This window comes from Larus michahellis, chromosome 13 (assembly GCF_964199755.1).
Source record: "Larus michahellis chromosome 13, bLarMic1.1, whole genome shotgun sequence".
NCBI classification, from domain to species: Eukaryota; Metazoa; Chordata; class Aves; order Charadriiformes; family Laridae; genus Larus; species Larus michahellis.
In genome coordinates this window covers 4,022,436-4,047,214 of record NC_133908.1, presented here as the reverse complement: position 1 = coordinate 4,047,214, position 24,779 = coordinate 4,022,436, and the positions used below count along the sequence as shown (strand labels likewise).

At 55.8% G+C, this 24,779-nt stretch overlaps 1 protein-coding gene across 1 annotated transcript in view; it reads right to left on the bottom strand.

The window, feature by feature from the left end:
- Positions 1-24,779, bottom strand: part of RBM19 (RNA binding motif protein 19) — a 75,360-nt gene that overhangs the window by 9,307 nt on the left and 41,274 nt on the right. The window contains exons 22-24 of the mRNA XM_074606073.1: positions 15,845-15,950; positions 9,219-9,339; positions 1,706-1,818 (exon numbers count right to left, since the gene is read on the bottom strand). Of these exons, the coding sequence (XP_074462174.1) occupies positions 1,727-1,818; positions 9,219-9,339; positions 15,845-15,950 (319 nt within the window). The 3' untranslated portion in view covers positions 1,706-1,726. The remainder of the gene's footprint in view (positions 1-1,705; positions 1,819-9,218; positions 9,340-15,844; positions 15,951-24,779) is intronic.

Here is a 24,779-nt window from a genome sequence, read left to right as displayed (position 1 = left end):
CTAGGCGTATTGCGTACCGCCTTGCAGCAATAGGTAGGTATTGCCGAGAGGAAAACAGCCTCTCCGGCAGTAATGTGCATCGCGCACACAAACACCCGGCAGTGAATGCAGGGTGGCTTCCTGGTGCCGGTACACGGAGCACAGCCCCGGCTTCTCCCGGTGCTGATACACGGAGCACAGCCCCAGCTTGTCCCAGTGCCAATACACGGAGGACAGCCCCGGCTTCTCCCGGTGCTGATACACGGAGCACAGCCCCAGCTTGTCCCAGTGCCAATACACGGAGGACAGCCCCGGCTTCTCCCTATGCCAATACATGGAGAACATCCCTGGCTTCTCCTGGTACCGATACACGGAGGACAGCCCCGGCTCCTCCCGGTGCCAATACACAAAGGACAGCCCCGGCTTCTCCCAGTGCCGATGCACGGAGGACAGCCCCAGCTTCTCCCCGGCATGCTCAGCTCAACACCGCTTCGGGACATATAAAGCCCCAGCAGCACCCCAAAAACCAGGGGACACTTGGAAGAGACTTAGGAACTGGCATCATTTCTGTGGCTGTAAAAACGAGAGCCAGAACGTGTCAAAATCCTTCCCCTGGGAGGTGTTGAGCCGTGCTGGAGAAAGCGTGGCAGGGACTTTCTCCCCAGCACGAAGGATTCGTCAACCCAGCGCCCCGAGGCACCTCCCCGCGGGCAGCGTGTGGCCGCAACGCGCTTGTCACTCTTGTCCCTGCAGGAGTTTCTCAGCACAGGATGGGGTTTTGTCACTGAGGCGGTGGGCGCTGAGTCCCTCCGCGGATGGAAAAGCGGGGCAGACAGCAGTTCAAAGGGACCTGGGAGCCCCCCTGGTGTTTTTGTAACACTTCTCCAGATGCTGTGGCTGGAGAACAGATTTCCTACCGGCAATCCGAGGTTTTCACCGTGACCACAAACACAGGCAAAGGAGATCCACGAGCCTGTCTCACCCCTCTTGAAGCCACGCAGGGTTTGCTGGGCGGTCTCAAAAGGAGGTGGGGGGGCTGGCTGAACTGCACGGTGGTTTGACCGCAGGGAGCTATTTATTCCTGGCTCCCTCCTGCCAACCTCTGCCATCCCACGCTCTCCAGCCTCGAGAGATGCTACTCCCAGACGACACCCGCCGAGGAGAAGCCACGCCAGCCAGAACATGAAATGGCACAAACTAGACCCTGGGGTGCGTGGTGGCCAGGGAGGGAGCGAAGCCGTGGAGACTGGGGGGGGGCAGGCAGTTTTCCCTGCCTTTGCCAAACTATCTGTTTTGTGGTGGCAGCTGCAGGTTGGTCTCCAAACAGACGCTTTTTTTTTTTCTTTTTTTTTTTTATTTTGGCAGCCCATCTGTTCTCCCCCAACCAGAGCGAGGGCCGATTCGCGACTCGACAGCCATTTCTGCTGCAACAGCAACTCTGCCGGATTCCCTCGTAGGAGAGCAAACCCGCTGGGGAGCGCACGGGAAAGACAAGCAGCGCACGCACTCGCTTCAACGCGGGGCCTAAACTGAGCTCAAATCTGGGCTGTAACCCCCGAAATCACGGCTAAGAGCCTGTGGGGTGACAGGGGGAGGCAGCGGGTGGGACCCCCGGCTCGGGTGCTGAGGCCACCTTCTCCTCCTCCTGGCACTGCCGACCCTGCGTCAGCCCGAGGCATGTTGACCTTCAGGGCCAGCCGTGCCCCGCCAAGGCCCCGGTACCCACCTCGCCGATGCCAGGCAGCTGCTAGATGGCCTCGTCTTTGTTGCTCTCCTCCTCTTCCAGGTGCTCCAGGATTTCATTCAAAACCTCCGATCGTTTTCTCTTCTTTGGGGAGTCTGTCCAGATCCGGGTGGTAGCAAAGGAGATGCGGGAGCAGAAGAAAAGCAGAGATTACAACCCGGGCCCAGGCATGATCTCCTCCAGCTCATCTCCTGCTACCTCCAGCCTGCCTCGCCCCCCTCCCGGGTAAAGCCCCCCAACTAGCATTTACTTCTCACCGGCCAGGGCACCATGGCTGGAGGTGGGACTCCTCACCTACCGCCCACGCTTTGGTTCCCAGGCTCTGCTGGGAGCAAACAGCCCCAGTGTACAAATAGGCTCATTGGTGATGTTGACCCTACCTGTTGACCCCAATTCACCCATCCCCCGTCCAAGAGTGGTCGCAAGACCAACCTAGACACCAGCCTTGGTTGAAGGTGGCCTTTGGCAGGACACAGACCCACCAACACCCTTGCTGAGATGTAAGATGCCCGGCCCTGCAGCCCAGCATGCATCGCCCACCTCGGCTGGCAATGGGTGAAGGCAAGAGATGGGGCAGGGATGTCCCTGCTTTGCTTCTCCTGCCCCACACTGACAGCGCTGTCCTGTGACCCCCGGGGCATCATCCCGCTCCCGAAACTGCCGTGGGGCACTGCACCGCGCACGCATCCCTCCCCATGGACGCGACAGCCTGCGGGAGGGCGAGAAACCCCCGGGGACTGCCGACACCCGAGCAAGCATCCCGACCCCGCATCGGCGCCGGGGGGGACAAAGCCATTTGGTCCCCGTGCCAAGGCCGATGTCGGTGCTGGCTCCTCTCCGCCGGGCAAGAAGTGGCCTCTCGGCAGGAGCGGCGGCGCAGCCCCCTCTCCCCCCGCTCGCTCCCCAGCCAGCGGCTCTCGCTCGCTCGCAGCACATGGAGAACAGCTGTTTAAATCCTGCTTTCAGACATCAAAAGCCTCGCTGGGTTTCTCAAACAAACAAACATACCATAGGACTAAAGAAAAGGTGTAAAATAAATAAATGGAACAAGCTGTGCATTTTCTTTTAGTATTACAGCTGCTGCGGGAGATAAACAACAAGTAAATGTCACAAAACATCAATACAGAAGAAATTAACCTGACAAAAGCTCACATCCCCCCCCCCCCCCCCCGCCTCCCCCCAACTCCCAACAATTTTGCATTTCTGGAGTTCCCATCTAATGATTTTATTTTTCAATTAATTCCTTGACAGAGCGCCAGAACCCGCCTCCCTCCCTGATGGAGGCTGTGGGGACGGGCAGGGGGACGGGGGTGACGGTGGCCCCCACTCCCCTCCCGGCGCCCACCCTGCCAAGCTTGGGGGGAGTCGAGGGGCACCTCGAGGTGACCCCCCCAGGACCCTCCAGCGGTTCGTCCCAGTTCAATCATTCCTCCATCCTGGAGGAAGGTGCCAATTCGGTGGTTCTCCCTCCTGGCTCCCACTCCCCTGGCCAGCATCGCCCTTGGGGCTCGGAAATGGCATCAAACGTGGTCTCAGCACCCAAATCCATAGCAGGGCAGAATCTGTCCCCCCCCCGCCACCCCTTCCCCACCAGACCCCGACTTGCCCCATGCGGAGAGCTCGCACGGAGGCGACGATGGGGGTTGCGGGATGCTGGGTGCTAAGGGAGCATCCCTCAGCAGCCCGGTGCACCCAGGGGACCCGCCGTGGCGTGGGGCAGGGGGCTGGCAGGGCAAACGGCCCCCACCGTGTGCTCCGGATTCACCGGCTCGGCCACAGCACTGCCAGGGAGCACCGGGAGCATCCCCCCATCCTCCTAACAAGGAGAAAAAGGGAGGAAACCCCCCCCAGGAGGGTGGGGAAGGGAATTGGTTCGACTTCCGTTCTGCCGCTCCAAGCTGGTTAAGGTTTGCCCGCTAACGATCCCATTTGCTTCCTTTAAACAATAGCCAAAGCCGGTGGGGGTGGGCCGAGAGGGGGATTACCACGGGATTAGAACGTGGCAGGGTTGCGGATGCCACGCTAATCCTGCAGGGTTTTACTCTCCGGCTACGGCATGTGTTTGCATTAGTTACAGATGCTCTCTAAAAATAAAAAAAAAAAAAAAAGAAAAGAAAAAAAAAAGAAAAAAAAAGAAAAAGAAGACTGGAGAAAAAAGGAGAGCCCAAAAGGCTGGGAAGTGAGGGCGAGCGCTGGGGGGGGGCTGTAACGCAGCCGAGAGGTAAAAGGAGCAGCTTTGGGGTCTGCGGCCAACGGAGAAGCAACCTGGGAAAGGTGATGGGGACGGGGAAGACCCTTCCCATGCCGCCGGGGAGGGCACGAGGATCGGGTCCAGAGCGGAGAACGCCTTCCCCTGCGCACCCTGTGCTTCCAGCAAACAGCTGGCTGCTGGCTGGACTATGCGATCTGAAAAGTCCTTTCCAACCTAAGCAATTCTATGATTCTATGACCTGTAAATAACCAGAGGGGCTCTGCTGCTTTCCACCCACCCACAGCCCTCTGCCGAGACCGGGGCTCTCACCAGAAACGCTCTCACAACCAAAATACAAGCCAGACGCCCCTCCCCACGCATCCCTCTCTCATTCACCCACTCCTCACCATCCGCATCCCCTCTTCCCACCCCATCCTTCCCATAAAAAACCCACAAAAAAAAACCCCCAACCCACAAGTCATTCCTTCCCCTTCCCGCGTCTCGCGCAGAATTCCCCATCTGTCAATTTAATTCTTTGATCGATGGGAAAGAGCAGAAAAAAAACGGCCCGGCACAGCTGGCTTCCCAAGTTAGCCCTGGCAGGATACCGCCCGCCCCGCTGGCGACGGCTGAGTGCAATGTTTGTGAAGCGCAGAGAACACAAGTCAATAGTAATTTAGCTGGATTGGGAGCAAGTGCCTTCCCTGCACGGACTGCAAGCTCCCGGGAGAGAGGGAGCGCGTGCATGCCGAGGGTATCGCCGCCTCGCTCGCCCATCTTCCCCCAGCGAGGCTTGCCGAGATGGAGCCGCGCCGGCAACCGTCGCCCCGTGCCGGGCAAGCGAGGGAAGAAAAGGGGGCTCGAGCTGTTCACAGAGCGCTGGTGAGCTACAGTCAGGCGATGGCGGGGACGCGGGAGACGCGCGAGTCTGTACCAGGGCTCTGGATGCCACCCTGGACCATTCCCTCCTGCACGGGGCGCAGAGCCACCCCTCGGCCCAGGGCCGGCAAATTCAGCGGCAGGGCATTGGGATCCCTTCGTCGCTGTTTTGGTGGAGTCAAAATATTCTCCCTGCTGGTTTCAAAGCTGTCAGTGATCCTTGTTTTCCAAAGGGAGGATCGCCCTTCCCCAAATGAGGGCCAAGATGCTGCTGGCGGCAGGGTTCCTGCATCCCTTGCCGCCCTGATGTGGCTGGTGTTTGCCATGACCCTGCTCCGCATCATCGTTTATCGGTTTATCTCCATCATCACTGGTTGGACTCCAGGATCTGAAAGGTCTCTTCCAACCTAGACAACTCTATGATTATGGGCTGGATTAGAGGCCCCAAGGCCAACTGTTGGCCAACCTCTCCGTGGCTTCTCCTTACCACGTTACAGTAGATAAGTCTCTTTACCCACAGCAGCATCAAATCCTCCCCTGTAGCTGGCCAAGCTCTGGGGCTCTCCAGCCACCTTGCAGGTCCCACAGATTAATAACGCATGGTGGGGCGCAATTAAAACTCAAATAAAGCAGTTTTCTTTCTAATATAAGAAAGGGTCTGGGCTGTGGCTTCCCTACCGACAGCGTTTCTGAAACCATCTCTGGCAGCCGATGGCCACTTCTGGGATCCTCGCTTCCTCCTGGAACATTACAAAGCCTCCGAACAAGCCATAAAGAATGACCTGCAAACGACACGAAATGGGAAGGAAGCCTATTCCGTTTTATTCCGTCTATTAGACCTATTGAAAAGATGGCTCAGAAGTGGTTTGATTGCCGTGACAAACGCCCGCACGGAGGAAAGATTTAGGAGGCCAGACCTCTCTTTAACCTAACAAATAACAGCAGAGCGAGACCTGGGAGCTGGAAGCCAAATCTCTATAAACGGTGTCTAGAAAGAAAGTGCATAATTGCAGCAGAGAGATGTCGGTGGCAGGACGTGTGTCTCGCAGCCCAGGTTTAGACTTTACAAAGTGTTTCTTTGCTAAGACAAAACCGATGGGACTGACATCGCATCATTTCCCAAATGATGGGAGCGTGCTGGGCAAGGGGTTTTGGCCGCTGCTACTCAAGACACCAGGCTGAAAGATCAAGGTGGGTCTATCAAAGCTGGAGATGCGGAAATCTGCTGTGATGGCCGCGAGACGGAGAAGGATGAACTTGTTGCTCAAGTCAAACTCGCCATCAAACCCAGGGGAGTGCAGGTCACCGTGTTGTCCCCCTGGACCTGGGTGATAACAACCTCCTGGGCCTTAGGGCAAGCTCCTCGCCCTCCGTTAGTGCTCTGCAGCCTCTCCTCCACACAGATCCACCACGTGCTGACTGTGGAAACACCGGCACATCACTGCTGTGCCCACAGCAAACCAAAAACTGCATGGAAAAGAGGACAATGGAAGAAGGAAAGGAAGGAGCTTTCCAAAATACTTGAATTCCAATTGCATAAAACTCGGGAGAGATGCGTCTGAAAGCCCCGTGAGACGGGCAGTCTCAGTCCTTTGTCCTGCTTTGACACTTCCACCTCTTCCGGTCCTCAGCACGCTCCCTGGCTGCTTTTATTTCTGTGGAATAACCAGGAAAAGGGCCCGGAGCAGCAGAGGCCACACGTCACCCTGTACCGATGGCACAGCAACGCCAACATGGCTTGATACAAACAAGCAAACGCCGCTAGCGAGACCAGCCTCTCCAAGCATGGGTGGCTTGTGGTGTTGGAGCTCTCCAGGTCCAAAAAGATCACAGCAAACATTCAGAGAAAGAACAAAAAAATGACTTTCCCATGGGATGGCAATGCTCAACCCCGCGAAGAAATTTAGGGTAGGAAACAGGGAATAAACTGAGTTAGATGGTGGGTTAAGACTCAACCCACCTACCACACTGCTGCCTTTTGAAGGCATCTGCCTCCATGTCCTGCTTCTCAGATGCTGCTGGCTGGGCTTGGCTTGGGGAGCAACGCAAGGACAGCAGCAGCAGTGGCAAAGAGCAGCTGAAGACACCAGGGACCTTGGTCTCGACTCTGTTTCCTGAGTCTTGAAGACTCAAAATTACCTTTTCTCTCCCATGTCCAGATCGGTCCCTTCCTACCTGGAGATAAGGGACCAGAGGGGCCTGACCACTGCAGCCTGCAGAGCTGTGGGAAGACCCTCAGAAGACACCCACGCCGAGGTGGGACAGGAGAACTCGTGGGGACATCCATGAACAGAGCAGGGATGTCTGAGCTGCTCCTGCTCCTCATGGGGAGAGGAGGAAAGTGGAGGGAAATGGGTATTGGTAGGAAAAAGTGGGCTTGGTTTCTGGTCAACAGAATGCAATCTGCATCACCAGTGAAACGAGATGTGTGGTCTCAGCCCGGCCGCTTCGGTGGGCTGACAGGGTGGGGAGGAGTCAAGGATACGGGGCAGCAATGCTGGGCGTGCTCTCTATCCTCTTCAGCCTGGCTCCACGCGGGAAAATCAGCCTCCAGCTACGCTGGGCTTAAAACACGAAGGAGCATCTCCACGGGGGCTGAAGGCAGAGTGGCAGCTGCAGTTTGTCCCTCTTTATCGCTACCGCTATCGTTTTCTGCGCACCCACAGCAAAACGGGACAGGGTCTGGCTCCCTCTCTTCCTCAGGGCCGCCGGGCATCGCAGCCAGAAACCCGGTGGCAAGCCCCCCTCGAAATCAGGAAAGGGCACTTCCCAAAGAAATTGACCGCCACCCGTGAAACTCCAGCCGGCCAGGGCGGTGCGGAGAGGCTGAGACCTGGTCCCAGGCAGCAGCCAGCTCCCAGTGCCCGCCAGCCTGCCCCAGACGGGGCTTTGTTATGGAGATCCGCTTCTGGCAGATCCTGCTCTGCCGCAGGATTGCAGGATTAGGAGGACGCGCGTGTGCACCAGACAGGGTTGAAGTCATTGGATGTTGTTTCTCTCCCCCTCGAGATGGGCTGGAGCGCAGCGATGACTGCCGCCTTCAATCACATTTTCGGTCCCTAAAGATGGGGAGTGATAACCTTGCTCCTGTTTTTCAGCCAAGCCCCCGGAGCCAGTGCAGCTCCGAGGCTGCATCCCCTTCCTGGGATGTGAAAACGTTCTTCTGCCGCTCGCCCAGAGCCCCCGCCTCGGTGAGGAAGACCCTGGACAAGGGGGCTGGAGCAAGCGCAGACAGAAACTGGGAAGCAAGCTGAGCCTGGGGGAAAACGGGAAGCGACAGAGCTCGCAGGCAGCTGCCAGCATCTGCTGCAAATCTGCAGCTACCGTAAAGCCAAGACTATTTTTTTCCCCCCTAGACTGAACAGAGCAGAAAGGGAGAAAGGAATATAAGACGGGGTGCGTGAAACCTCACACCCGCTGCCTTCTCCACCCCGGCAGAGATTCACATTGCCTCCAGCGCTGGGTTCTGGGTGGGCACATCCATCCCCCAGCAGTGCAGCACAGCTCTACGCCCCGGCTGACACACACACCTAGACACCGCCGCGCTCCTTTTGGCCTCCTCTTTGGCACCACGTTGGAGATGAGCCCTCGGATCCCAGCACATCCCATTTTGCTCCACACTTCTCCGGTTGTACCCACCCTCAGCCCTTCTGCCATCAAACTGCAGCTTCCCCAGCCTGTCATAATCAGCGCTGCGCACATTACTTCACAAACACGAGGCCGGGTCCCGCTGGAGTCAGGCCGGCTAAATAAGCGAGGCTTGCTGCTTTTTCCATCACCGGGGATTGCGACGTGCAGCCCCAGAACTGCTTATGCCAACCCCCCCCCACCCCGGCGATGGGCACGTGCGTGGTGGAGAGGGGAGGCTGGGAGGGGGCGCAGGAGGAAGAGCATTGATCTCCAGCTTAGCCCACCAGCCCAGGGGAGCCCTTCCTACATAAATATTTGCCAAGCAATGCATTTGTGCCTGTCGATGGCTGTCAATAGCAGCCCGCAGTGCTGTTATCTGCGGAGCTGTCATTCTCAGGAACCTCATCCGAACAAGCCCTCGCCGCTTCTCGACCGATGGCCAAATTATTTGTCCTTTTTTAATCCGTGTGCTGCATGCGCAGAGCCTGTCCCCAGCTACGGAGCATGCTGGGGTGCAGGGGAACGGAGCCAAAGCATCGCAGGTGGCAATGAGGTGCCCCGGCAGTGCCGGCACACGGAGAGTTAACTGGCTGATGTGCAGACAGAGAGCTGTCAGACAAAGCCATGGCCTGGATGCCTCCTGCTTCCCCCTTGCACCCTCAGCATCCTCCAGCATCTTCCCGCCAGCCCCGGCAGCGGCAGGGAAAGGGCTGGCGTGGACCGGCAGCGTGTGCCAGATGGGACGGTGCCAGCCGGGGCTGGATGCGACGGGCCGGAAGGATGCCGCTACGTTACCGTGGAAATGATCTGCCGTTTTCCGTCTCAGGGCCTCCACCGTCTCCTCCGTGTCTGCCCACTCCAAGACCAGCCTCCGGCCGTACAAGTGCGTGCTGTGGCACAGGGCGTTGAATGCTTTCTGCAGAATTAAGAGGAAAAAAAAAAATTAAGGGAGAAAATAAAACCAGGCTCAGACAAAGAGGTCCCTCCCTCTGCCCTGAATCTAAGAGGTCACCAGAGAACATGCTACTTGGTGCATTTTGCTCTGATGGGGCAGGATTCATCTCCATCAGCGACTTTGACTCGATCATTTATCTTCTACATCCTTGCAGCAGAGCAAATACCCATCGCCGTTCCCGCAGGCTGCTGCTGCTCGCGAGGGAGCAGGCGGAGATCAAGGTTGGCTGCGGCCCGGCATCACCCTGGGACCACACCTGAGCCGGGAAGGCGGCAGGGTGGAAAAGCTGTCGAGATGTGGGGCAGCACAAGGTGGGTCGACCGCAAACCAGGGTGCTCACGGGCAGCGTGGCAGCTGTAGAGCCACCTCGCGACTCTCCATCCACCCTGTTCTCCTCTGGCATCCAGTAAAGCCCAGCTCAAATGCGCAGAGAGCTTGCTTTCTGCTCAGGGACAAGGAATTTGAAGCAGCACAAGCTCCTCGGGGGAAGCTGCCGCCTTCTCGCCAACCGTTTGGTGGCCGTTGGTGGCAGCAAAGGTGGCAGAGCCAGAAGGCAATGCAGAAGTCCCCTTCTCCTTTTGCCTGTGGTCGTTTGCTGTGTTATAGAAACCCAGAGGTTCCCTTATTGTTACATTCTGCTTCATAACATCTGCACAGCTATAATCCCTTGCTGATGTTGAACACAAGCGTGCCGGCCAGCGCAGCAGCTCAGACGGCTTTCTCTATCTGTAGGCAACCAGCAGAGGCATTCAGGACACAGCTCCTCGACCCAGGGAAGGTTGACTTTGTCCTCATTTCCCACAGACTTTCAAGGAAATTCAGGACTGAGCAAGATTGGGCCCAAAATGCAAATAAACAAACACGCCGGTCAAATATTTTCATCCCCAGAGGCACCCAAAGTGCTCCAAAGCAATGCGACACATGGCTGGGCACAGGGGTGGAGAAAAGGAGCCCAAAACGCTCTTTTAAAAACCCCTGCTAAGGCTGGGATTAAGTAGGGCTATAAGCTGTCAAACTCACAGCCCTGGAACAAACACGGCAGCCACAGGACCACAGAAACACATCCCACCGTCCAAGAGGGATGTGTCCTCCCGCCCGCAGGCCAGCAAAGCAGCACCGAAGTTGTCCTGGAGAAGCCCAGACCTCTCCCCTGAGCCGTTTGCCAAACTGCCATTTTGATCCACCACGGTTGTCCCCAGACGTCACGTCTCTGGGCGGAGTGGCTCTTCCCGCAAGGGGCTTTGGTTGCCCATGACCGCTCCTCAGCAGCCAGGACCGTGCCTGAGCCGCTGGGCTATGCAACTCAAAAAACCCCCCCATTTCCAGTGACCAGCACTCAGTACCCTGCGTCTTCCCCTCCTTCCGACTCCCTTTCACCCACAGAATTCTAATCCGACATAAAAAAAGAGAAAGGAGGAGCCCCAGCTCCACCTCCTCCCTGGCATCACTGAGATTCCCCACCTCCGCCAGCTCCCCGGGGCCGATCCCGGCACGCCATCCTGTCTCCTTTTCGGGGGGCACCTTCCCCTCCGAAGGGCTGCAAGCCTGGCTGGTGCTTTTTGCAGCTACAGCTGTTTTTATTTTGCCGCTGTTGTTGTTTTAAAGGCCTATTTTCCCTTGGAATGGTATCCAATTAGCAGAGCAATGTGTTGGCTTAAATAAACACTCAGGGGGAGGTGGCAGTAGGGAGTTGTGATGGCTGTTTACGTTGGCACAAAGAGCCATTTCCAAAGCCTGGCAAACAACTGCAGCTCTAATCGCCGGGCCTCATTTGTTAATTTATACTTTTTAATTTCTCACTTCCCCGCGGCACAAGGAAGAGGAAGGTTGGAAGACGGGATACGGCCCCGGCAACCTCGCAGCAGGTCACGGAGGGAGGCAGATCATGCCGAAAGCATCCACCATCATGGAAAAGCGCGGTGCTTGGTGGGCTCTCGTCCTCAAAAGCAGCTTGCTCTGCCACATCCTCCTCCCTGAAGAATTAATTCCATGCCCAGTCCGGGATGAGGTATCCTCTAGATTTGTGGGGAGCACCGGGAAAGGTCACGGAGCAAGAGGGAAGGCAGATGCTGCCATCAAGTTGCATCGCATGGAAGAAACCCGCTGGGAGAGGCACATCTGCCAGCAGCCTGGTGACATTGGCCTTTCCCAGCTGAACACGCTCCCAAAATGAGCTGGTTTGCACCCGGGATGAAGCCAAGTTGGAAATGCCAGGCCGAGATCGCAGGGATCCCTCCATTCCGGGCAGGAAAGGGAGACCTCTGCTCCCCACGGTCCCATCTCCCAGATGGGCTCCCGGAGTCGGGGCTGCAGAACAGAAGCCAGGCATTTCAGGGGAAAACCAAGTGAATGTCACTTCCTTTGGAAAAAAAAAAAGCTAAAAAATAAAACTTAGCTCTTCGGTGCTCCGAGAGGAATTAAGATTTTTTCAGGGGAAAAAAAAAAAAACGAGAAAAACCACCGATGACTTAAAAGACAGAGGGATGAAGGGGAGTAATGCCATCCCCATCCATCCGCGTTGCTGGAGATCTTCCAGCAAGAGGGGGAAAAGTCGCCACTGCTGCTATTCCGGATGAAAAGACAGGCAGGAGAAAAAAAAATATTTTAATTGCATGAGAACTATGAAATGAGGACAAGAGGGCTGGCTTTCAAAGAAAGCGGGGCTGGAGGCAGGGGCTGTTCTCGGGGTGCAGCTCTCCCTCCCCCGAGTGTTTTCCTCCCCAGGACACCTCCTCTGAAGACCGAACGGCCAGAGGTTGGTTTAGTTGTATCCCAACTAGGGATAAAGAGAGGCGTCGTGTCCGTTCATCCGAGAGAAAGACTCACCGGAAAAGACCTCTAATTACGACGGCTTCGCATCATCCTAGACCTTTAAGAAAAGGAGCGCCTCCACCACACAAGGCTCAGTATCCGTAAATGCTGAAAAAGGATTTAATTAAATCTGCTGCATTTGGCAACACACCCACCGCCAGGTAACAGCGAAAGATGAAGAGCGCTGGCAAACCTCCTCGCAGGTCTCTGTTGCTTTCCAAATGCTTTAGGGGTTGGACAAAACCCCTATGGCCTTCTCCCCCTAGAAAATAGGATGCGGGTATGCTTAAAAATGTCATTTCTGAGCCCTCATGAGTAGGATTCCGCAGAGTTCGGTTCCAGCTTAACGCCATGGCTCAGCGCGGCAGGATTTCATCGCTAGCTCCGAGAACAGCTTGGGCAGCGGATGGGGAGGCGAACGGAGCAGGGAAAAGCAGAGAGTGGAAGGGGAGAGGCTGAAAGGGCAGCTTAAAAATGTTTGTGGGATTCAAAAAGGCAATTTAAAAATTAAAGGGTGGCCCATAAACTCACACAAAGGCCAGGCTGCCGGGAGAAGACGGACACTGCTTCAGAGCGAAGCCTGCTGCGCCGGGGCGTCGGAAAGGCAGAGATCAAGAGACCGGACCATTGCGTCCATCACCCCTCAGTGCTACGGCTCCATCCCTAAACGCCGTATTAATTCAGAGGACAGTGCTGCTCTGCCTATAGATTCCCCCTTGCCCCATTAAATACTCAAGCCGAAGAGCCTCCGGGCTGGAGTCATTAGAGGGACGAAGGGTCAACAACATTAGGAGACTGATAAATTTCCCTTCCTCGCAAGAACCGGTCCCAACTGAGGATGCTCTCTGCGATGCCAGCTGCACACAAGGATTTTTTTCCTTCTGTGCGCATGCATTTTTAAAGGGCTGACTGTCTTTCCCGAATGGGCAATTTCTATTTGGAGACCAGATGCATTTTTATATCGACAGGGGAGAGAAGTGGAAACTCAGCTTCCAGTTAATAGTTCCAAAATAAAAACAATCCCGCAACAATTCTGCATGAGGAAACATGTCAAATGGTTAACGCTTCCTTAACTGGTGTTAAATCGTTATTGCCAGCGGATCAAAGTTGCCCTTCTTTTCCATGGACCCCCAGTTTGACCAGTGGGTATGCAAAACCCTCTTCGTGAATATTACTTTGTCCCTCCCGTTGCCGTCTTTGACATGGGTTCCTCCCTGTTTCCTGCTTTCGCACATGTGGGCGCTGTGATTTGTTAAACGCAAGCGTTTAACAGAGGAGAGAGGGCTGCTAATTCCATCTGATGGCGGTGTAACGCTCCCAGTCGAGGTCCATCCATCACCTTGGGAGCCGTCAAACAACCCAAGAGACAGCCCCGGCTGCGGATGTCACCGTGGGAAAGGCAGGCGTGAGACTGGGGCTCGGAAGGACGAGCATCTCCGGCTCCGAAGGAGAAGATGCTACCACCAGCAGCATCCCCTGCCCTGCCTGGATGTCACCTCCCCTGACGAATGTGGCTCTGGCGCAGCACCTTTCATCAAGGCTGGCTCTCCTCCAGCGGGCACCAGCACATCAGGGGTGACGAAGGGGATGAAACCGGGGCCAGTGGGACAGGTCTGCCGGGCACAGCACCGAGGAGACCGGAGGGGGAGCCCCAGGGCTCTGTCCCGGCTTTGGAAAATCTCCATCCGCGCTCCCGCAGCAGCTGTGACTGCTCCAAGAAAAAGACAAACACGGGAGGTCACAGGCTTTAAATGCCCAACAAAGCCACCCTAACTATTCTATTACAAAACCATCATGTTTTATAAGGCGCTTATAAGCGATTTCCAGATTACCACTCTGAGCGAAAACGTCATTGATAGCCACAGCTCTTCAGCTCAGAGGTCTCCAGGCCCACTCCCCTCCTCTCTCATTTCACTTAGCAATAAACTCTAAGCCAATTATGTCCGTGTTTACAATATTCAGGATCCTATTCATCAATACACAGCACATCCTTTTCCAGACGGCCAATGGAGTGTACTTGATGTGCCACTTGTGAGACAATTAAATCCCTCAAAGAGATGAGGGCGGGGGGTGGGGGGGGAGCGGAAAACGAGGAGGAAAAAGAGCCGCTTTGCTGGAAAAGAAGAAAGCCCCCCACTCCCGAGTGATCTTCTGCAGAGCATCTCACTCCCCGCGAGTTTTGGGAGCGATGCCGGAGCGAGCGCCCTGCCGGCTCTCTGCCCTCCGGCTGGCTGCCCGCGCTCACCACCGAGAGATGGGTTTCCTACCGGTGACATCTCTCTTTGTCCAGCGCAGCTGGAATCAGCCACTGGCTCCCCACGGGGCCGAAGAGGGACTGGATGCAGACCTCTGCCTTTCTTTTGTTCCAAACCCAAGCAGAAAAGCGGGTGCTGCCTCATTCACCCCCAAAACGGCGGCTGAGCAGCAGTAAAGAACCAGCCAGGTCCCTGTAGGCACCTTTCCATCAAACGCTTAAATTTTCCTTAGGAAAAGACTAATTCAAAAACCAGGAACGAAGAAGCCTGAGCGACTCTGGAGTGAAGCAGAGGTTAAAGGAAAGCTGCGGAGAGCCGGGGTTCGCGCAGAGAGGGGAACCGCGCTCCTGGGGGGGGGTTCAGCATCCCCCGCCCCCGGGGAGGGCGAATGCCGAGCGGAAGGAAGTTTGAATTAGGATCAATACGGACTAACAAAGAAACTCTGCGTACTGTGTTATACGGGAGGTCAGGCTGGAAGGGATGATCTAATAGTCCCTCGTGACCCCGGATCAATGAATCCTGTCTAAAAACATAAACACCGGCTACACTTGCTCCACCCCCCACCCCTCTCCTCCATCTCTGCTCCCAGTCTGGAAAATTTGGAGTTTCAGGGAGACAGTGGAGCCATGTGGACACTTCCCTTCAAAAATAGCATCCCTCGGCTTCCGCCCGCAACTGTTTCTCTTCCAGATATCGTGCAAATCGCCAGGATCCAGCAGCGGGGACGTAACCCGCGCTGCCCCGGTGCTGGGAGAGCCCACGCAGCACCTTACAGCGGGGCTGAGGACCCTCTTCTGCCCACAGCATGAGACCCCCATGCCTGGTCCTGCCTGCTCCCAAACCTCTGGCAAAAGGTAAGAGCAGAATACTACCAGGCAGGCTACAACCCCCTTGTTTCTCCTGCAAGGATGGAACTTAAACATATAGGAAAGCTTTAAAAAAAATAAATAGACTAGGGCATTTTGAACAGCAATCTATCCCAGCTTAAAACAGTTTACAAATCAGTGAACACCCACGATATCCAAAACTCCCCTTAAAACCAAGGCAGCAGCGGAGGTGGGACACGCACTCAGGTTTCCTAACGTGTTACGTTGGGTCAAAACCATCTCCTTCAGCTTCTCGCCTTGCTTCTGACAAACCCCTGTCCTACTTCACAAGGATTTTTAGCCGTTGTATGATTTGCACCAAACCTCTGCCCATTACGGCTCACGTAACCTCCAGCGGTTGCCCACACGGGGGTTTTTAGCCCCAGCGTAGCTTTGCTGGTGAGTGGTAAGAGCCTGCCCCAAATCTGGGCTAAGCCTCAGTGGGACAGAGCCTCACGGCTCCCTCCCTCCCCTTCTGCTCCCAGACCAGGCTGGGAAGGTGCCAGCGGGGAGGGGACGGACGCTACAGCTCACCTTGGCATCCTGCTTGGTGAGGAAATCCACAAAACCAAAGCCCCGATGGGATCCCGTTCCTGCCATTTTCTTGGGCAGCCGGACGGTCTTCAGCTCTCCAAAGGTGCTGTGAATTAGAGAGGGAAAAGCAAAGAGACTGTGAGATCGAGGGAAGAACCATCATTTGATCACAAACCACGGCGCTAACGGTTCCAGACCCACGTTGCTTGCCAGCGCTGAGGACTGGGGTGAGTGGGGCTCTGCTTCCCCGTAGGCCCCGTGTCCAAAGCACCTCGTAACAGCCAAAAACTCAGCTTGGATTTTAAGGGTCATCCTTTCCGGTTGCAAATCTTAACAAAGCACAAATCGTCTTTAATGTTAACTGCTACGCTCCTCCTCCCTTTAGGAGATCCGCAGTGCCGTGCCCTGTTCAGGGAGGGCAAAGAGCACCTCCAGGTTACCAGGGCTGCTCCTGAGCACCATCAAAACAGATTTATTTGCCCTTCCGAAGAGGGGCACAGGATACGGGCACAAGCCAGAGCACGGCCCTGCAGGGACATATTGTCTTTCCAGAATAGCTCCTCCATCCCCAGAGCCTGTTGTAGGCACCGCGTTCGCAAAGGTGTCACCCCTCTGCTCCGTGGGTGCCGGGGATCGTTTTTAAGACTGGATTTCCTCGCTTTAACACTGCACTTGGGTACCTGCATTTCCCATTCTGCAGCCAGCCACCCAACCTCTTCCAGAAGCTAGAATAAACTGATTTTATTTAAGCTTCCCGCACGTGTAAGAGGAAACAGGTGAATTCAGCAGACCCAAGTCCTCTACTACAACTCCCAGATCCAGCAGCGTTTCAGATGAAGTTTCTGAGTGCCAATGGGATGGGAAGTCAGGAACGGGGAAACAAAAAGGGAGTTCACATTTAACTGGAGGGTGTGGGATAGGGCTGGCAGCATCCGTGCTTGGACACAGACCAGCAGAAACCTTGTCACAGCCCGCCTGTAACCGGAGATGGGACTTGTCACTTGAAGAGCAAAGCACACAGCCACCCCACCAGCTTGGACCTGCTCCAAAAAGCCTGAAAACAGACCCAAAGGCGGCGCTCGCCCGACACCCCTCTACAGTGCCGTCCCCTGGAGAGATGCCAGGACAAAGCCGATGCTTTCTCTGCATCCCAGCTCCCGCTTCCCCTTCTCCTCCCCTCCCCTCCCGCCCATTTATCAACCACATATGCACAAACTGCAGGCGATAAATATTTAATGTGGACCGGGGTCTGAATAGATGTGTTATTTTATTTGAAAATCTACACACACGCGCGCGCATACACAAAAGGAGCCTGGGATGCGGCAGTGCCAAAGAGCACCTGGGAATAAACACAGTAAAGGCCATAAACGCTCTCGTGAAATGATATAAGCTAAATCCTGGGAGTTAACCTGGTGCACTGGCAGCATGACCAGGCATTCATCTACCCAATTTCCTTAGGCAACGTGGTGTGTAAATGTACCATTATGAAGCCTCAAAATGAATCCGCACGTCTCCTCCTCGGCGCTTTCCCCTCCCTCGCTCCCTCCTGCCCCCTTTGAGCTGGCGCCAGGCAAACAAACAAACAAACCCGAGGGGAGGCGAGGGAGCAGCCTCGGCCGGTGGGGATGCTGGGCTCGAACGGTGGGGATCATAGAATCACAGAATGGTTCGGGTTGGAAGGGACCTTAAAGACCACCCAGTCCCACCCCCCTGCCCTGGGCAGGGACACCTCAACCTGGGCCAGGGGGTCACCACCCTCACAGCAAAGAATTTCTTCCTAATATCCAATCTAAACCTACCCTCCTTCAGTTTGAAACCATTCCCCCTTGTCCTGTCATTACAATCCCTTATCAACAGCCCCTCCCCATCCTTCCTGTAGGCCCCCTTCAGGTACTAGAAGGCTGCTATAAGGTCTCCCCAGAGCCTTCTCTTCTCCAGGCTGAACAACTCCAACCCTCTCAGCCTGTCCTCACAGCAGAGAGGCTCCAGACCCATTCCAACAGCTCCGTGTCCTTCTTGTGCTGAGGACTCCAGAGCTGGAGGCAGTGCTCCAGGTGGGGTCTCACCAGAGCAGAGTAGAGGGGCAGAATCCCCTCCCTTGACCTGCTGGCCACGCTTCTTTTGATGCAGCCCAGGATGCCATTGGCTTTCTGGGCTGCAAGTGCGCATTGCCGGCTCATGTTGAGCTTCTCATCCACCAGCACCCCCAAGTCCTTCTCCTCAGGGACACTTGGCCCCAGGAGCAGCATTGCATGGTTTCCAGTAGCAGGAGGGTCCTCCTGCAAGGGGGAGCGGGTGATGGGAGCCCCAGGAGCTCTGTAGATGGCTCCTCTCACTTGCAGCATCCCTGCAGGATCTCGAATGGCCCAGTTGGGTTAAAGGAGAGGTAATGAGAGAGCTCCTCATCCAAGGAGATAAGCATCTAGCTAGGAAAGGCAGGCGGTGGGTGGTATGGGCAAGGGAAGGCTTGCTCCAACCTATTGCTCTGTGGAAAACATCATGGGCATTGCCTGGGGGGAGCAGAATATTTGCTAAAGGAATATGAGCAGAATATTTGCTAAAGGAATATGAGCAGAATATTTGCTAAAAGGGAGGAGTCTCAGAAAACACCTGCCCTGTGCTCTAAAACGCCAAGCGTCTCCCTTTGACACCGAGACTGGACTCGCAGGATGGGCAAGGAGGTGCCCAGCAGGAGCAAGACTGCTCTGGACCGTGGCATCAGGCTACCGGGGGGGAAGCTGTGGTGACCCACATCAGCCTGGGCAGAGACGGAAGAAGCCGGCTCTTCCCTCCTCCCCACCTCACAGCAGCCTGAGCCACCCACGCTGGGACCCGATCCGAAGCGGGGCTGGCCACAGACATCTCCCTGGGGACAGGGTTGGGGGAGGCAGGACAGTGGGACCCACCAAGGGCTCCCAGAGAGACAGGTCCATGGATGGAAGCTGCATCCCAGCTCCCAGTGGGGAGCAGGCAAAGCAGGGGGGCCGGGAAAGCCGAGGGGCTGGCAGAGACAGGGCTGACCCCACCGGGGCTGCGGAGTAAAACACTCTCCCCCCCACTGCGGCGCTAATTAGAAACCACAACACAGCAATTACCATCCCAGGAGCTGCGAATGAAGTGGAGAGCTCGGGCCTTTAATGTTCTCCTCCCCTGCGCCAGGCAGAGACTCACACCTCTCTTTTCCAATTATTTCCTCTGGATTTTGGGGGATGAGAAGCAGAGGCGGAGGGAACCCAATTACCTCCCGCGGTGCCAGGCTCCCGGTACCCTGGGAAGCCAGGTGCCGCCGTGTTTGCTCCCGTGCCGGCTGCATCGATGCCTTCCAGCTTACGGATCGCACCACGGGGATGGTGGAAGGGAAAGGGATGCAGCCCATCACCCGGACAAAATCTGAGCAAGACGACACGGGAGGGAAAAAAGCAGCTTTTATCCGGGCTACTAAACTGCATCTCGTCTGTACGATCCCACCGAGCTGCTTTAAAACACGTGCTTCCCTAGGGCCGGGGATGGCTGTGGAGGCAGGGCGGGCTCGCAGCAGCTCAGACCCAATGTCGTCACCTCCTTCCCCTGCCCGCACACAACGCGGATGGGCGCAAACACTGTGAAAACGCAGCACGCACCCCAGGGTGGGGGTTTGTCTTGGGGCTGATTTCTCACCTCTCTCCACAGCAAACTTGGACGGAGCTCCGAAAGCGCTGGCAACAAATCCCACTGCTGGCCTGTGCCAGGCTCCTCGCCCTGGGCATGACCGCTTACAGGGAATTCCCTGGAGTCAGCGTTAGTGAGAAACTTGGGCGGTTCCTGGATTCATACCGGCATCCACATCTTCTCCAAGTGCTCCCCAGCCTTTACACCAGCGCTCAGTCGCAGCACGAGCGCTGAAGGACGTGGCAGTTTGGGGAGCAAAGCCCTTTCCTTCTTGAGACACCATCATTCTTCTTTGCATTCAGCCCGGCTTAACTTTGCAGAAGACTGTAACCTCCTTTTTGGGGAGTCCTGACCCCACCAGACCCACGTGCTGGGTCCGGCGCTGGGTTTATGAACCCCACGGTTTTTGGTGGCACCGCAGCGGGCTGAGACTTCATCCGTACCGAGTATGGCCAAGGTGTGCGGCAAAACCAAATGTCTTGTATACAAGACCTCCCCATGGCGCTGCTCACAATTAAAACAGGCGCTTTTGGCAGGGGCAAAAGCGAAGAGCTAGAACTTTGCCATGGAGGCGGCAGGTTTGCAAAACCCCCAGTGACCTCCATGCACACAGCTGTTCCGTCACCTCCTGGTTTCCTTCTCCACATATTCATGAAAAAAGGTGTCCAAACGGCAGTCCTGTGAAATCCCGAGTGGGTCAGGGCCCGGCGGGGAGTGCAGGGGGCCTGCAGAGCTGTGGGGTGGGTCTGGAGGACGCGGCTCTCCTGGCTTCCCTCTGCCCGTGCCGCAGGCAGCTTGCCAGCCTGGCTGGCAAAATCCATCCTCACGCCTCTGCTCGCTCTCCCAGGCTTGGCACGTCTTCACGCCGTTGGCTGGAAGGGATGACAGCCCCGAAAAAATGCTGCAACTGAGATATTTCCTAAATGAGAACCGTTTTTTCGTGCCGATCCATATTTACAAAGGCAGAGGGGAAACCAGTAAAAGCCCGTACTGGCCCTGGTTGAGCAATGATCCACACAGATGGCAGAAAACAGACATCCATAACCTTTTCCTCCACAAGGAACCTTTTCCTCCACACCGGCCCCAAGCTCAGCAGAAACACATGGCGTTCCCAGAGATGCCAAAAGGGACATCCCCTCCCTCCCGCCCATGAGGGATCCAACACTTTTACATGGCTTTGCCGGGTATCAGCCGCTCTCCCGATGCTTTGGCAGCTCTTCCATTGGCGCTCCAGCAATCCCCGTGCTTCCTTGGCTGAACAGAGGGAAGAGAAGCAGATTTCTCCTCCACGCTCTAAGACGTACGCTCCAAGCCGGCTGGAGGTCAGAGGAACATCACTCCTTGGGATTGTAATTATATCCTTCTGGCACAGGCCAGCTGGGAGGCAAGTCCTATTGCCTGCTAATTATAGGACATTATATTGCTATTAAAGAGAGCACACTCCAGCTTGGTAGACACCACGCTGCTCGCTTGGCTTTGCCTGTCTACTAGAAGGTGCTTGCGCATCCTTCATCAAGATGGCCGAGCAGCGGAGGACAGAGGAGGACGGGGGGATACAGGTGGTCTCCAGAAAACTCTCTTCCCTCCTCCGCCAGCACGACACGCAAGTTCCCACCCTGCGGCTCCTTCCCCTTCCATCACCGCTCTCCTGCTGAAGGCACAGCCCCAAATCCTCTGAGCTTCCACCCCAGTATCGCCAGGCACACGAGTACCAGCACCATCTTCTACCGCTGACTCTACCACCTCTTTTCACAGCTCCTCTTTTCCCACCGGGTTTTGTTTGAATTTCTGCCCCGTGCTTCCAAGTCTCTCCCCGACCTCATTGGCCCCTGATGTCTAAGTCTCACCCCACCGCTGTCCCAGGCAGCCGTGATGGCCATTCGCACACGCTCCTTCATGGGACAGGCACCATGAACAGATGGGGTTGAAGAGTACCCCACCTAGGAAATGTCCCCTCCATCTCAAACAGGAGCAAACTGCAAGCTCCTCAGGACGGGCCAAGACCTCTCCAACCCTGACCATTATTTTCAAGATCGAAATGCAAAGATGTGCTCATCGCGCTTGATCTTGGTGTGGCCTCACCCACGAGCTGATCAAGGACTCTTGGGCTGCTGAGTTCTGAAGGGCAAAGCACAACCAACGCCGCAAAGCCATGCACGTGGTTGGAAAGGCCAACTGCTGTCCATTGCCAGAAAAGCGGATCTTGGAAAACAAACAAACAAAAAAATCGCCCTTAGGTTTCTCCGGACGCGTACAGATGTCCCACTGCATGGGGCAGCCCTAAACCCCTCTCTCTCTGGTTTATCTCCCTTCAAGAAAAACAAACCGGCAATAACCACGTTGGAAATTTCCATACTGGAAAACCTCTAGCAAGCCTGCCAACCTTCTCGTGGGTTGCCATCTACTGCCACCACCTCCTCCTCCTCTCTCCTCTCCTCTCGCTGCCTCCTCATCCCCAAGCCCTGACTCTGCCCAAATCCCGCCTCGTGACGGCGGGCAGCCCTAGGACAGAGCTCAAGCAGATTAACCAGGCAGTGGAACCGCTCCTCAGAAACCGCTCTGGGCAGGGGACGACAAGTCCAGAAGAGACAGAAGTCCTTCCCTTCCCTTGCTGCCCATCCTCTCCCCCAGCAGCCACGCTTCAGCCCAGCAGAATTCACTCAATCGCTTTGCAATGGTCGCCTTCATTTTACTTTATTTTTTTTTCCCCTCCCTCGCCCCCAAATAGGGCCTTCCCTCCCCCAACAAATTACCTCCCTGCCAGACTCTGCTTCTGTGCTGATTTGCTGATTATGGGGGTAAGGGGGGGAGGTGGGGGAAGGAAATAATAATAATGGTCCTTTTTCTTTCTTCCTCCTTTAGGAACGCGGGACCCTGGCAAATGGTTTTGCCCCTGGGCTGAGCCGTGGCCAGTTCCACCCCCTGCATGAGAGAGTTAATGAAATACGCAGCGGAAGGTCCCTCCCGCCTCCCGCTCCAGGACTTCAGCTGACTCCAGTACGGCTAATCCCATTACAAGAAAATAACGTGGATAATTCAAGCTAATGAAATCGTTACAAGAATGTGGACAGCCAGGGGTGGACATTCAGAGCCAATTTAACACTCCTTGGTGTTGTTATCCCCAGCACAGGAAATATCTGAAAGGAGGAAGGGAAAGGAGAGAGGGAGGAAAAAAGCCCTCCTCTCTTGTTAGCTTAAATCCTGTTAGAGAGTTCAGGAATTAATCTGCCACCTATCTCCCCTATTACCATTATCATCATCATCATCGTCAATAACGTCTCCTCGGTAACCTCTGAAAATTAGCAAATGAACGCGCGGGAGGGCAAGGCGGGAGCGAAGCCTCCTGACACGCTGAACCAAGAGCAAACCGCCGCTGCCTCCCTCTCCGGCGGAGCCGCGGGGGGCAGGAGATGACGGGTGGCAGGACTCTGCAGCAGATCAGGTGCCTCGGTGCACCCCCAGCCCATAAGGATGTGGAAAAGTGGGTCCTCGCCTGCCCTGGCCCTGCCGATCCTTCATTCCCACAGCAGCTCCTCACCTGCGCCGGACAGTCCTGCTGGATAATCAAATCACCTTCAAAAGCCAGCGGTACGCAGCAGGAGGACAGCCACGTCTGCGCCTTGGTCTTTCCTACACGGATCAAGTTTTTCCAGCTTCCTCTCCTCTTTGCCCGGGAGCAGCAGCTTTGTTCGGAGGCCACTGGATCTGCTGCGGCAGTGAAACCAGGTTTGGCTGAACGCAATTCCTCTTCTTCAGCGCCAGCCTCGTGCTGCCGGGAGAAGTGCTGCTGCCTTCTCCGAGCTCAGCTGCTTCCAAGCCACGGACCCCTTTCTTGAGGCCAATTTTCTGCGGGAGACTTGGCCAGGCTGCAGAGAACCTCCTACAGCAGGGCTAAAGCCAGGCTCCCCTCCTGGCCACCCGCACTGGTGGAAGCTGAGCACCGACGGCGCGCGTCCGAGGTCAGCCGCAGCATTTCACCACAAATCTCTCTTTTTGGCACTAAGCATTTCCAGGCAGGAGCTGCCGGTGGTGCAGCACTTGCGGACGCGATCAGGTACCTCTTCCACACCATGCAGACCAAGCACAGCCATGTCTGCTTGCCGTCGGAGTTGCGGGAAGCCTCACCACGACCAGATTTCAAAGCTATTCTAGCCGGGATCCTCAGCTCACGTCAGATCATGAGTGTTCAAACCCCTCCTAGATTTTCAGCTGGATACGGGTCATTCCCACTTGTCCCTCCCTGCACTGCTGGGCTGCCCAGGGAAGCTGCGGCTGCTCCATCCCTGGAGGGGTTCAAGGCCAGGTTGGATGGGGCTTGGAGCAACCCGGGCTGGTGGGACGTGTCCCTGCCCAGGGCAGGGGGGTGGCACTGGGTGGGCTTTAAGGTCCCTTCCAACCCAAACCATTCTATGATGGCAGGCCAGCACTTCCCAGGGTGCTGCGATCTCATCCCAGACAGTATAAAGCTTTGTACTCCCCCCAAAACACCTGTAACTCATTCCCTGGAAGCTTTAACGAACTGCTTTAATGAACTGCTTGACAGGGCAGCGAAACAACACAGTGACGGAAAGGGGAGAGACTCCCAAATCTCAACGAAACTCCAAGTCTCCCCGGAAGACAGGGGTCTCTCTGAAACAAGGCTTCTGAAACAGGAGCGACATTTAACGCAGCCCTACGTAACACGCCCACGAAATTTGGGAACGTTTGCAAACCAAGAGGTTCTCTGGGATCAGTGATGACCAGCAGGTCCCGATGGGGCAGGAGCACGCTGCAAGAGATGCTACAACCCCTGAGCTACTGGGAAGGAGCTCAGCACCCAGCAGCGACGCTGGGGACGAAGTGGGGACCCCAGGCTTCCTTCCAGCCTCCACTCCCCCATACTTTAGGAAGAAGTTCTTTATAATGAGGGTGGTGAGACACTGGCCCGGAGAGGTAGAGTAGGCCCCATCCCTGGAGACATTCAAGGCAGGCTGGATGAGGCTCTGAGCAACCTGATCTAGTGGAAGATGTCCCTGCTCACTGCAGGGGGGTTGGACTAGATGGCCTTTAAAGGTCCCTTCCAACCCAACACATTCTATGATTCTATACTGTGCGTTGTCGCACCTCTCCCATTTTTCCAGCCACGCTGCTGTCTACCAACCTCACAGAGACACCCAACACTTCGATCAATCCACAAAGGCAGCAGAGGGACTCGGGATATTTAAAAAAAGGCAGTGCAAGGTGAACATTGGCATCTCTGGTACGAGAGAGAAAGCAAAAGCCCTGCAGCCAAAGCAGCAGAAAAGCT